Raw genomic sequence first — 13,215 nt, forward strand, 5'->3', positions numbered from 1 at the left:
ACCTACCTAGGTAGGGCCAGAAGTATACGCCACTATCGTGACTGATAGTGACTGATGTATAGTGGTAAGTATCACATGAGGCGGCTGAGTCGAATACAATAGAATGTGGTAGAGCCGTACATGAATCATTGAGACGTAGAGTATGGTGTTCTAGATCGAAAGGTGAAGTTGATTCACAGTTAGTGGATCAAATATCGTGGGATATTATTTAATTATTTACCTATCTAAGTATGGACCCCCACCAGTTAGGTTACACCTATTGTTCGGATTCGCATAGCACCCATTTTGGTAACAATGATCTGGGATCATGAATATCTAGGTAGGTATATTCGCTTCACCGCTTTTGGTCTCATTAAGTACCAACACACAGCCTCCAGTCATTTATCCGAAAACTCCAACGCAGAAAAGCCTTTCGCGTTCGAAGATTTAGGCACTGAAAAGATACCTACGTTAGACAAGTTGCTTATATGGAGTCATCCGAGATGCAACACAACCTATGTATGCACTGACGCTACCCAGGCCGAATTGTGACGAGAATAGCTCACCCCAATCAGACGTCCCCCAATAAACTAAATGGGCAAATGCAAGTTATTTTAGTCATGCTGTCCCTCCATTATCCTCCTGCGATGCTCAATTCTCATGCACTCATGCATTCGCCCCCTTGGTACACCCAGCGTGTCCCCGATATGCCTTGCCATGCCGTTGACTGTTTGACAAACGTGAGCTTTGCTCATGCAGTTTGGGGATGCAGCTGTAACACAGCGAGGAAATGGGTACCCCGTTCACGGGAGCTTTGTGAGGCTGAGAAGCTATCCCAAGCGACGGAGTGTGGTCAATAAGTTTTGACCGTCTTTACTCTATTGATCATCAAGCTGAAAAGACGAAGTGTGAGACATTTCTTTTGGTGAGACATTGGAGTATCGGGTGGTAATGATTCGACATACTGATTGAGAAGACTCAGACACTCTGCTTCAACTTAGCTATAGTTATGGGAAGCATTAGTAGAATACATCCAGTATACCTAGATCACACGTCATACGGGACCCTATACGTCCTCCCGCAGACTAGACAAGCGTAAAAGAGGAGCGCAGTGATTTATGTTTTTATTGGCGGATACGTGCAGAAGAGGCCGCATGTGTGTTTTCTTGAAATATGCACGTTCTGCTGCATGCTGGCAAGCAAACCTAAGACGTGGGAAAATATATATTACAGCTCGAAGGCTGACCGGTAAGAGAAAGCTGAGAGCAACATAATTCGTAATATCAACTCCTCACACAGGTCTCAATTTGATTACGAGGGAGGCAGGCAGGCAGAGTGTCAGACAGATACCCATGCTCCCGATCGCCAGTAGGTATTTATTTGTTGCTTCGCCGGCCAAGAAAATGTGCCTTGCCTCTCCCTGTTCTCCACATATGTATGCGCATGCGTCGTACCGGGCTGGGGCCGTTGGTGTACCTGTACCCGATAGGCTCGATACCGGATGTCGCACACGGCCCCTATTAGTTACCTTACTATCCTTCCTATGGATACATAGGTAGGTAGAGGGTTCTGCTTTATAATATCTCTGGCTTTTTGCAAGTCTAGCCATGTCTATAGCTCTATTTTGCGTGATCACAGTCACCATTCAAACAGCAATATATGGTGAAGTCCAAGCCGTGATAGTTCAGCAGGGGGAATGTCAGACTGAGGTAACACTTCATCATCAATCTGAAAGTCATGTTTTTTGCCTTTCTTTCACCATCTTTTCATGTGAATACTCCTTTTCTACTGGCAAGATATACATTCTTTAGCAAACAGGTAATTAGCTATAATGCAGCAGAGATATAAGCATGTTCCATTGTTATCAGTTTATTTCAAAGTTTAACTAAAAAGCTTGATCTACTTCAATCGTCATCCTTGCATCTCTTGAACTTATTATTATCTAAGCTTGTTTAGAGTAAGACAAGGTTGATGCTTGATAGATGTTCTAAAAGAGCAGTTGATATGACCTTAGGTTGATTAGTACAGGGCCGCAACGGCTAGTTGTTGATTTTCCCGTCGTGTAGGTTAATAAGGAGGCCATCCTCTGTGCACAATACACAGGAACTCAGGATGGTAATGATAGTCCACGTTTGAACCCGGTTGCGCAGCAAGGTGGGTGTGTATCAGTGGCCCGAAGCTGAATGGCTGTTCTGCACATAAGTCGGAATACGCGGTTCTTACTAGATACTTTGGTTCCGGGTATCAGACAAAGTTCTCTCTAGACGTACAGCTTCTGTAGCGTCGTGTGTAAGTCTGAGGTGCCGTGAGATTGTAATGAAAAGTCTTCCCCGTTGTCTATTTTATAGTATTGATTCTGCCACCGCTGAAACAATATCAACACTAATTTGACATTTTATTTCAATACAGACGTATATACAACTTAGACTGGCGGGGTCAAAATATATAGTTCCCGCGCGGCAACGACAGTAGTAGTCCCAGCTGAGTACAGACTTTAAGTGTCGTAGGTACGAGGACAAGACAAACTGCATGGAGATATAGAAGAGATGAGTCGGGCGGGTGTCTCCATCATCTGTCGAAAAGACCGATGTGTTTGGACTAGAAGAGTTTTGAAAATACCTACTCAGCATACTTTGCTCGTACGTAGGCGCTGGGTCTTGTATGCACCCAGGAACTATAAAATTAAGGGTCTAAGGCGGGTGTGTATGTAGGGATAACTTAGATGTCTGTAACACACTTACCGATGAGGTGTCAAGGATTTTCCTTGGAAACTAAGGGCTTCAAATTCCATTGATATCATTTTGTGCACAATATGCGGGCTTGAATAGCTCGTTTTCACCAAAGAATTTATGATAGTCTATGCACTTGAGACGTAACCTCGTTAAGTGAGAGTGTTGGAGCGGAGGATTTAGATGGTATTAAGTCTAGTTATTAAAAAGTAGTTATATCACTTCTGCTGCCATGGTCTCTTCATCGACCGACAGCTTTTCATGGAAGTGGAAATGGGGAGGAAAATCCTTGTTTATTAACAATTATATAGAATCTGTGCGCGAGATTTTATATCTAGAAGGCAATATCTGGCCTGATTCTTCCTTAACATGTGCCTTTTCACGGCTTTGTTTCGCTCTAGAGCTTTAGCTTCAGCAATCGATTTTTTGAGTTGTTTTCATGTAAAGTTTTAACAGCTGGAAAACTCATCAAGCGGGGATAGCTCAGTTGGGAGAGCGTCAGACTGAAGCCACAACTTCATTCCGTATCTTGGTCTAGCCTTGATTATCTGAAGGTCGTGTGTTCGATCCACACTCACCGCATGTTCTTTTTGCATTTTTCGCATCTCCTTATATTTCATGATTTTTTATCTTTTGTAGTTCATCCACAGTTGTCGATTGCAAGGAAATTAATGCAGGGTATGGACGCGTAGCTGGAGGTTACCTCAATCTGATGCACTTCTAAATGCAGGTACCACCTCATTAGGTCACACTTATCTACTCAAGTACATATATGTACCTACCTCTACATTGTAGGTAGGTAGGTATGGTAATGTCCATGTCTAAGCATGTGCCTGCCTCATAGATAGCACTGGAGAAACCATGGCAGCTACGTTCGGACGAAGAAGAAATTAAGGCGGCAGGAGTTATGAATGCTGGCAAACGAGATGGGCAGGTATAGCGTCGACACTCTTTTCGCACTTGTTAGCTGCTTTGCCCATCTCTCTGTAGTCTAATCTCATTATCTTTCTACATAGAGGGATGCGTCGTCACATCTTAGCTATATCAGAGACTACACGGACACGTCGCTGTTGGCTGAAGCAGCTAGATCTGTTACCTCATTGCGTCTTCAAATGACCTATCTACCTTAGCGATTCCACTTCATTCACTGGCTATGCTCCAACAACGTTGTAAGACTGGTGCCGCCAGAGTGTGCAACCCTACCCCCAGTGATCACCGTTATGTAGCGTTTGCGGTCTCCGACCCGACTCCCGAAGATGATTGGAAGCCGTTCGACTTGATTCGGAAGCGCTCTGGACCGCAGAACCTCACCCGCTCAGGGTATGGCGAGGAGAGTATGTGTTGTGTTCCGAAATGCCTTTTTCAGCTGACTGACTCGGACTATGAGAATGCCGTAATGTCCTTGTCCGATTTTGTGCCCATATTCCAAGAAACTTTCAATATAAAGATGGTATACAGCAGGTTGGTCTAAAAGGTGTATTGTTGTCCCTGCAGGCATGTTAACGTCGAATAGATATTTCTCATTCTTCGGGAGCACTTAGGGGACGAGAACCTAGACTTAGCCGGAGGAGTCTTGTATGAGTTGATTGAAGTGGATTGTGAACATACAGATGACCCTGGGGCCGCTTTCCAGCGATGGCGGCATGACCACATGTACAGATATGTCAGTGCTGAATTGAGTGTTGAAACAGGAATTTTTGAGAGTCTAATCTCTACATAGGCTGACCTTGAGCTTCCGCATATACCTCATATGACAACAATCACCTCTTCTATTGTCCCTACCGAGAAGCTTTCACGCTGGCGATCAGAACACGCCGATCGTTATCGCTTTGTCCTCTCGGACTCGTCCCCTATAAGTCAACGAGAATATGCGGATCTGAGCTGCATTAGAAACAAGAAGGTCTGGCTCATCGACCACACTCTATTTGTGTCCACTCGATCCGAAGGAACTCGACCCATGCGCAGTCCGAACCCAAAGGAATTTCATGAAATGCAGTGGGACCCCGATTTTGGGGCAACGGGTAGACTTGTGGATGAGCGCGAGTTTCCAATAGCGTCCCTAGATCAGTCGAGTGACACATCTCCACCCGGATCTGCTGATACCATCGAGAGCCCCAGCAGCCGGTCACAGCGTTTGCGGCATTCACTCTCGAGCATGAGCATTATAGAGAAATTTGTTGGGAAACGTAACCAGAAGAAAGCGCCCGACATAGAACGAAGAAGGCGAAGCTGGATACCTAACACATTTATCTTCGATTCTAGCTCATTACATAGGGATAAACGGGCTCAGTGTGGTGTGGTCTCTGTTCCCTGGCCAGACGGTTATCAGATACCTAACGCGATATTCGCTAGAAAGTTTCTGATTGTTGATGATGGCGAGACTTTGCCATCACACTTGCCTATATCTCAGATGCCAACTGCCGAATCTAAGGCCACAGAAACTATTGTAGAGGCTGCTAACACGGGGTTGTTGAACCAGACATCTCCATGGCTCTTTCGAGGCCCTTTCACGCCCCAGCTTGGTTTTGATGGTGGCCTCGATTACCAATGGAATCTTCAAGATTGTGCACTTACACCAAGATATGACCCAAATTGTTCTTCAAGAAATACCGAGCTACTTGGACGTAACCCCCGGGCTAAAAGCCAGCGTCTATCTTCCAAAAGGAAGGGAATACTTGTTGACTTAGAGACTGGAGCTGAAATGAAGGCTCGTGCCTTTAAACATGGCTTCTTAGGCTATTCAGCCTCATCTAAATTGATAGGAGAGAGACCACAAGATCATTTACCGATTTCCTTTCAATATGTATCAGAAAGGTCGGCGGCGTCAAGTAGCAATGGTACTGATATATTGAGATTCACGCTGGAAAGGTCGATTGTGCTATTCCTAGTGAGCACAGAGGGAAGAGTGCTAACGAAAACTTAGACAAGATCAGTATCGGCCAGATACGCCCCTGTTCGATAATATCGAGTTTACAGCTCAGACAGAAACACACTACAATGTGTGCAGCCCAATCACAAATCGACAAACAACAGTTATCGAAAGGCCCGCCAATGGTGAAGCAGGTTCGTAATCTTGAAGTTCTCATTCCCTGTTTCAGCCGAGTTCAGATTCTTATCTCAACTTCCCTGTTCGCTTTACGTATGTTGCGCAACGCTCTAATCAACGAGTACTGCAGTTCGTGATACTCCCACTTGCCGACAAGGTCACCCACAGTGTGCACGTAGCTATGTGGTCAGTTTTGTGACCCCATTCCACACAGCTCTCCTGATACCGGACTACCACTGATGTTGCCTTATACTCCAAAACCTTGACATATCATTCAATTGTCTAAGTAGCCTGTGGCTGACGTCACAAATTGCAGACAAGCCTTGCGGGTTCACACGCCAGCAACAATAGTAGGAAAACCCACATTAACGCACAAGAAAGTCCAAGAGAATTGTTATTGTCGAAGTTACAGCAAGAGGCCCATGGTTTTCAGGAGGTTGCCCCTAGCTCACGACAGGTCTTCCACAAAGCAACCGGAGAGATACTACGACCTCTCAAGTACAATTCAAGTAGGGGTGGAGGTGTTGGAAGAGAAGATAGTGATTTCTGGTAGATACAGATCAATGTTCAAGGAATTTGTTAGCTAGAGGTACCCGATTCTAAATGCAAACTGCTGCCTGCAGCCGAGCAATCGAATCAAAAAGAATTACCTTTATCAGTGTACATCACTTCATTCTTCCACTTGCCCTGTTTTCCATCATCCGTATTCTCCACAACACTCCGCACATTCTCAGAATGAGCCATCTTCTAAAGCTGAAGCGTAAGTGATATATCACTAATTCTTCCTCGGGGATCTAAGATTATATGTCAGCTGATTTCTATAATAGGAGCTGATGGGGTTGGGAACTCTTTGATATGCCCAGACTTGGAATATGAAAGGGTCTTAAGGAGCCTACGGGCTCCTAGCGAAATCTGCGGTAAGCAAAGGTCGTTGTTGAAGACAAATATCTTTCTTTAAAACTCATGAGCGGGAGACTGATGAGCCGTGTGAGTAGCGGAAGAAAATCAAAGTCGTGTGACAAACCGGCGGTTTTCGGATGTTCTCCCACTTCAAGTACCTTTCACTGTCGTTGGTATGTACACAAACCACCTCAAAGATCACGTCTCCCGGGCAATGTCCGCCAGCCAGTTGAGAAAGGCTACATATGGTAATACCTAGGTAGCTGAGCTTCGTACCACACTAACATGACCTTTTGCAACCCACCTAGAAGCTGGTCCAACAGATACAGCCGTCACACACATTGGCGACTGCGTTGCCCACAGAACAGGTATTTCCTTCAGAGAGGGTTTCTGAAAGGTATGCTTGTGTGTATTTGCTAATGTGTGAACCTACAGCATCTGCACCTCTCCCCAACAAAGTGACAACTCACCTCAACAACGCATTCACCGTTACCTTTACCCGTTCACTCGACAAGCAGGACAAGCGGGATACGTTAGTTCCATTGTACCCCTGTAGCAGTGGCTCGAGTCCAAACACACATTCACCAGCTAGCGACGTTGCTGGATCACCTACAAATCAAAACCCCAGCATTAATGCGCCCCCAAGCCAGACTCACTCGGTAACGATAAGAGCCCATATGCCATCACAGTGCTCCAAATCGCATCCTCATACTCATCTTGCTTCTCATACTCCATGTCTCCCCTCCGCGACACCTTCTTACCTACCGCGTGAAGGTTCAACGTCTTCTCTACTTTCACTAGAGGCCAGAGACAGCTCTATACGAATAGTTAAACCCGACCTGACGCTCTCCCCATCGTATAAAGCTAGAGATCCAATTCCGCAGACACTGAATGGGGCAACGTATTCGGCTTCTAGCAAGATAGTGAATAAGTATCAAGCTGCTATGTACGCCGTTACCCTTTCTATTGCTTACGTTCATTTTTCTATGAACTGGACTTGAGTGTTGACCGACTACCTAGGTATGGGAGCAAGCAAAACGGCCAGGCGAGCCTCAAAAGCCAAGAGTCTTCATACAACGGTGCCGGTGTACACACGCGCTCCCATTCACGTTCCGTGTCCGAGTGCCGACAATCCATTGATGCACCAGAGGGCTATAACTGCGCCCGGGATCATAGCAGAGGCTCCTCGATCCTGAATCCCGATCATAACATTCGTAATGGCAGTCTACGGTCTGATTCTACTGATCGTGGACGCACGATGCAGCGTCGTTATGAGTTTATCGACAACGATGATAAGGCCCACCAAGTATTGTCTCCAGTCCATGAGACTGCTAAGAAGGACATCGACAATGTTAATAGCAAAATTTTCAGAAATATCGGGCATGAGAGCAGTATGACCACTGTGACAGATCTAATGCAGCAATGTGTGGAACATCTTCCTCAACCACCCGCCCTTCAAAATCATCGCCAAAAACTCACCAATGGAGCTGTTGATACATCAGCTACACAAGTTTCTCTATCTCAGGCCAAGGCAAAGCAACGACCTCCCGCGTTGAATCTGAGAAATCCTGTCCATATTGGAATGGTCAATCGAAATACTAACCGCTACCAAATCGAGCATACTGCGATCAAGTCTTCGAAAGCGGAGCACTTTGATTCGTATAGTCCAAGCGACAACACGCCTGTATATGATTGTACTGAAGATTCACCGGCCATCGCTCCTTTGACTATACCTAAATACAGCAATATAGATCCTGCCAGCCCTCTTCGGTCATACATTGAGTGGAGACAGAACCTGAAGCCCGTCTACACGCCGTCGCAAAGCTCCATTCGCGTCATGATTCCGACTCAGGAGGAAGAGATGTTCGCGGTCAAAAAGAGGGTCGGCGATGGCCATCGTCAAATTGTAGGCCCGCACGGTACCCGGATTCCATATGCCCTCAGCAATATGCGTTCTCGAAGCGCTCTAGGCATTAGAGAGGACGGTAACGAAGACCGTTATCGCCAATTGTCTGGAGATTCTGGCTATACGGCCAGTGAGTATAGTGCTGAAAAGACCCCCGGCAGAGGATCTGGGATAACCAGATCCGCTACGATAAATGAAGGACCTCATCGCGATCGTCAATTCTCAGGCGATTCTGAGTCCAAGATCAGTCAAAGTGGCACTGTGATAGATAGTGTAAACCCACCAAAAGAGACGGCTTCTTCTTCGCCGTTCACACCCCTGACGCCATTCATTATGCGGGCGAGCGGCGCTCCAGTTGGAGTTGAGCAAGGGACGAAGACGCTCTTTGGTAAGCATGGCTGGCTTGAAGATACCGCAGCGTTAGGGGTGAAGAAATCCAAGATAGAGAGAACGGGGAGATTCATGGAAAGCCTCAAGCGAAAGGCACGCGAAATCGTAAGGCAGATCCTTCTTAGTTTGACCTCAGTAACAAGGAAGAGCATGAAGTTAACTTTTACAGGCTGACAGCACATCGTTCAAACCAGCACGCCATAGCCGAGCCAGCTCCGTCAGCCACATGAACATTTCCCTCGACGCCCGCCAGCAAAGTCTACTGTATTGCGAGCTCGAGTATAACCTTAACACAGCGCTGGATACCTACTTCAGAACGCAACTCAACACTGGTCGCTTGGAAGCCAGTAAACTGAGCCGCATAGCTGATGCGTGGGTGCAGAAGGGCCGCCCGAAAGTAATTGGCTTCCGCTACGATCTCGAGACCCAGGTCGATCTCATTACGGCGCATATCAATGAATTTCGGTTCTACGGACCGGCACAAGCAGAGGGACCGGCGGCTGTTACTGGTCTTCTGTACGCTATGAAATCGAATGCACGGTCTATGCGTATACGCACGTTCTGCCAACCAGACAGCGTCATCGCAAAACACGTTCTCGACTCTCAGAATCTTTTACGTCTCCTCGGCTCTCCAGAGTCCTTGCAGAGACCGCTTGAGGAAGTTGCGCAGTTCTTTAAAGTCGCTGTGGATAGAAACAGAGCTATGGCTGAAGCGCCTGCTGGCCGTCAAGGCGGTGGCCGCGACTTCAGCGACGGCAGTACTCGGATCATCAGCAATGGCAGCGGGCAGCGCGTCCGTTTTCAAGACGATGGTGAGCGATCCCGGCCGCGTGTGGACATCCCCGGTGTCGGTATATCACGCTCTGCTGTGAGAGGTCAGAATAATGGAAGTGTGAGATCGCAGAGTGTCAAGCCTCAGAATGCGAGTCGAGGCGTAGATCATTAACGTCGATGAAATGACAAAGATGAGACCGTGAAGGCAGTCGCATGAGATTGAATCAGTTCTCATCACCAACTAATGCGCTGATACGAAGCTCGTCGATTTCACGTTCTATACTCATCTCGACATGGCGCTCTGATAGAAAGGACTCTCATTTCCGTTATCTAATATTCTGTCCCAACTTCTCAAGAAACACGGCCTCGGTTTCGCTGGGACTTTCTTTGCAGCTCTGGCCCCCCACTGGCGTTTTTTATCATTCCACCTCGAGATGTACCTACCTCGTTTGGTAGAATTGGCTTGGTTCATACTTTGCCTCTTCTCATTTGATGAAGAACATGCTGTACCATGGCCCTATTGATCTTAGCCGACAACAAGCAATGTACCACGACCTACTCTGTTTGTCATCCGCTTAGTGATTGAGGTGGTGAGATTGAGCTTGTACGGTCTGTTAAAGTAATTTTTTTCCCTTTCACTTGGTTTTGAGTCATTTGCAGAAACACTGTCGGCTGCGCAGTACGGTGTGTAATGAAGAGACATCGCCTTGTATTGATTTGATCCCCTTTTTCTTTCACCAGTTGACGGGTTGGGAATCGGACGAGCTCTGTTGAGTATGGGCTCCAATTTGTTTCATGGCGGTTACACTATGGTCGGGCTCAAGTGAGTTAAGAGGTAGGTGTATGGGAAGATAAATGAAAAGTGAGGAGGAGGAGAAGAAGGACAAGGAACAGGTTGTTTCACGTGACTAAATACTCATGTGGAATGGTAATAATTGCGGCAGTGGTGGTTAGGCTAGACTTGACAGGTAGCTTGTATCGTCGACACTCTAATGACAATTAATTGACTGAATAGCCTGAAGCATTGGTTCCTCGCTCAGTAACTTGATAGCGCATTCTCGCATTTGTCATTGTGTTGCATGTGAAAAGACAATATCATCGCTTTGCTTGCATGCATTGAGAACGTGTTGATTACACGTATAAATGGCGTCAGTAACCGGGTATCAGAAATGGCTACGCTAGTTGTGTGGCCTGTTAGCGTCACTCGACTGGAAATCAATTCGTTCTCCTCATGGCGTCTTCACCCGAACATGAACCAAACTGCGGATTCGTTCTTCTTGGCCGTTCTAGTAGTGGCAACAAGTGGTGTGCAAGAAGACGGCTTAAGAGTCCATAGTATTTCGCATCCCAGCCAGATTTGGATAAATGGTACGCTGCCTGGAACACCTGGCACTGCTAAACTGGCTACAGTGACATCATGCTACATGGCAACCCACCAATGTCAATGGCTCGGGCAAAGAGGTCGACATAGCCGGTGCTTTCGTTCGCATCCCTCGTCCTCACCCCTCGAGTCCCCTCAGGCAGCATCCAGGGCGTACAATGCAGGTTTGCTGCTACGGTACTGCATTGGTACCAATAGGAATGATGCTTGCCCTGGCCCTTGGAGAACAATTCTGGTGAGGATTAATTGCGAGCGTGGGGTCACTTTATCATACCGTGAGACCGTGAGAGGGAGGCAAAGGTTGGTTTGAATGTAAGCAGATGGAATGCCATGGTATCCGGCGTTGTGTCCACCTCGCTCATGAATTGCTGGCTGCTCTTTTTCTATTTCTTGAACTTCTGCCATCACTCTCCCTATTTCACACACTCTACAGTTGCTACTTGATGTTGCATTTCATCTCTCATCTGTGTCCACCTAGACATTAGGTAGGTACTACGCCCTCTTCCCTGAGTGCTGCGCCACCATCGGTAAAGCATCCTCACCTATGAATCTATAGCAAGCAGTCGTCTGTCGGCAATATATTATAGTAGAAGAAGAGTGGAAACACTTCGGCTGTGGGGCTAAGACACTCTGGGATCACGCCGCAGAACATTCCATCAGTCGCATCCCTCTCTCACCACGACGCCCAAGTCACAAGGGCTGACAGGTCACCCCACCATCAAAAGGTCAAGGCAGTGTCTTCTACCTGGGGCGCTGAATGTTACAAAAACGCAACGCACCCGCCTTCTTGTGATGATACATTAATTACTTAAAAGACTCATTTTAAATCATCATTCACATTAGAACATGTCACGATACGAAAACGGACATCCTTCCCGCGGCCTGGCCGCAGACTATTACACACACTCAGCGGGTGGGGCTTCAGCTCCTCCCCCTGATGGCCGCGCCCCCAGTCCGGGCTACACAACCTACGATGGAAAGCCTCAGCCCCGGCTAACGTACGAGCCGCAAGAAAGTTCCTATGCGCCGCGATCACGTTCAAGGCCGAGATCACTAGCACCGCCTACCGATTCACCACGAGACCGGACGAGAGAGAGGAAGTACGACTCAGACTCGGACGATGGCAAGGTGCGATCGCCCTTGGAGGCAGCGAAGCGATTTGTCGACAACACGTTCACGGACTCGACGACGGGTCTGGGCGTCGGCGTATTGGGCGCGCTGGTCGGCGGGCTCGCGGCCCGAGAAGCCGTCGACCTCACGAGCAACCGGGACAAGCAGCACAAGGGTCACAGCGACGATGCCGAGCACAAGCGCAACCAGCTGATCGGGACGGTCGTGGGCGCGGCTGTGGGGGCGCTAGGTGCTAATGCCGTGGAGAAGCGTATCGAGATCCGCCGTGCGCGCGGCGAGAGAGAGCAGGAGAAGTGGGAGCGCAAGTGGCGGCGGCCCGAGGGCGAGCCCGAGATCCTCGAGAAGATCGATGTCGTTGCGCGGCCTAGGAGTAGGGCGCGTAGTCCCGAACGGGACGGCTGGGACGCGTGGGATGATCGGGACCGCAGTCGGGATGGACGGAGTACTAGTCGACGCGGTGTCTCGCGCGAGGTCGATCCTGGTGCGCGCAGTTGGAGGAGTGTTGAGGATTGGCTGTATTTGGAGGATGGCGATGATGGAAGGCGGCATCGAAGTCGCGATTCGTATCGGCATTAGTCCGGGTTTCAGATTGGCCTCTGCTTTCGGAGAGGTACCTTGAACATGTACCTTCCCATACCTACGTTTCCCATCCTTTTTATCGCGGAACGGTTTCAGTACCAAGTTGAAGAGAAAATGAAATGTCTCAGTTGTTACTAGCTATCCGAGATGTCCGATAGTGTGCCTAGACGCGTATCTTAGAATTTACGGGGAGACGGCAGTGTTTCCGAATCCAGCAAACGAGGTTGTCACAGGGTACGGCAAGAAGCCATCCATAAAACTATGACGAACAATCTTCGCCTTCATAGCTTCTCATTTATTGAAATCATCATATAAAGATGAATGAAGCCCTGATACCGATGTGTCTATTTCTCGGTATGAATATGCGTTCTCGTGTATACGTAAGGTAGGTAGGGAATCG

At 47.8% G+C, this 13,215-nt stretch overlaps 3 protein-coding genes and 1 non-coding gene across 4 annotated transcripts; all 4 read left to right on the forward strand.

Annotated features, from left to right (window-relative positions):
- Positions 1-3,180: 3,180 nt before the first annotated feature.
- F5B22DRAFT_t81 lies at positions 3,181-3,290 on the forward strand. The gene has a single exon. It is a non-coding gene; the product is annotated as a tRNA-Phe (tRNA).
- Positions 3,191-6,515, forward strand: F5B22DRAFT_599619 (uncharacterized protein). Its single transcript, XM_047974473.1, has 7 exons — positions 3,191-4,042; positions 4,096-4,169; positions 4,222-4,371; positions 4,429-5,576; positions 5,632-5,771; positions 5,885-5,940; positions 6,071-6,515. Exons 1-7 carry the CDS (start codon positions 3,862-3,864, stop codon positions 6,305-6,307), a joined length of 1,986 nt encoding a protein of 661 aa, XP_047832649.1. The 5' UTR covers positions 3,191-3,861; the 3' UTR covers positions 6,308-6,515.
- Positions 6,490-10,631, forward strand: F5B22DRAFT_654029 (uncharacterized protein; the record flags this gene model as incomplete). The annotated part of the gene is made up of 7 exons (XM_047979770.1): positions 6,490-6,514; positions 6,582-6,671; positions 6,750-6,827; positions 6,963-7,022; positions 7,090-7,600; positions 7,675-9,055; positions 9,120-10,631. 7 exons carry the CDS (start codon positions 6,490-6,492, stop codon positions 9,894-9,896), a joined length of 2,922 nt encoding a protein of 973 aa, XP_047832650.1. The 3' UTR covers positions 9,897-10,631.
- A 1,052-nt stretch (positions 10,632-11,683) lies between these two features.
- On the forward strand, positions 11,684-13,054 carry F5B22DRAFT_69838 (uncharacterized protein). Its single transcript, XM_047980493.1, has one exon. The coding sequence runs from the start codon at positions 11,952-11,954 to the stop codon at positions 12,810-12,812; it is 861 nt and encodes a 286-aa protein (XP_047832651.1). The 5' UTR covers positions 11,684-11,951; the 3' UTR covers positions 12,813-13,054.
- The last annotated feature ends 161 nt before the right edge of the window (positions 13,055-13,215 follow it).

This window comes from Xylaria bambusicola, assembly GCF_022495145.1.
Source record: "Xylaria bambusicola strain CBS 139988 unplaced genomic scaffold F5B22scaffold_12, whole genome shotgun sequence".
In the NCBI taxonomy this organism is placed as follows: Eukaryota; Fungi; Ascomycota; class Sordariomycetes; order Xylariales; family Xylariaceae; genus Xylaria; species Xylaria bambusicola.

Excerpts from the sequence above, each read along its gene's own strand:
- F5B22DRAFT_599619 (XM_047974473.1), top strand. The coding sequence starts at position 3,862 with ATGCTCCAACAACGTTGTAAGACTGGTGCCGCCAGAGTGTGCAACCCT. Across the intron at positions 4,043-4,095 it reads CTCAGGGTATGGCGAGGAGA|AATGCCGTAATGTCCTTGTC; the intron begins GTATGTGTTGTG and ends TCGGACTATGAG. Across the intron at positions 5,941-6,070 it reads AGTGTGCACGTAGCTATGTG|ACAAGCCTTGCGGGTTCACA; the intron begins GTCAGTTTTGTG and ends CACAAATTGCAG.
- F5B22DRAFT_69838 (XM_047980493.1), top strand. The coding sequence starts at position 11,952 with ATGTCACGATACGAAAACGGACATCCTTCCCGCGGCCTGGCCGCAGAC.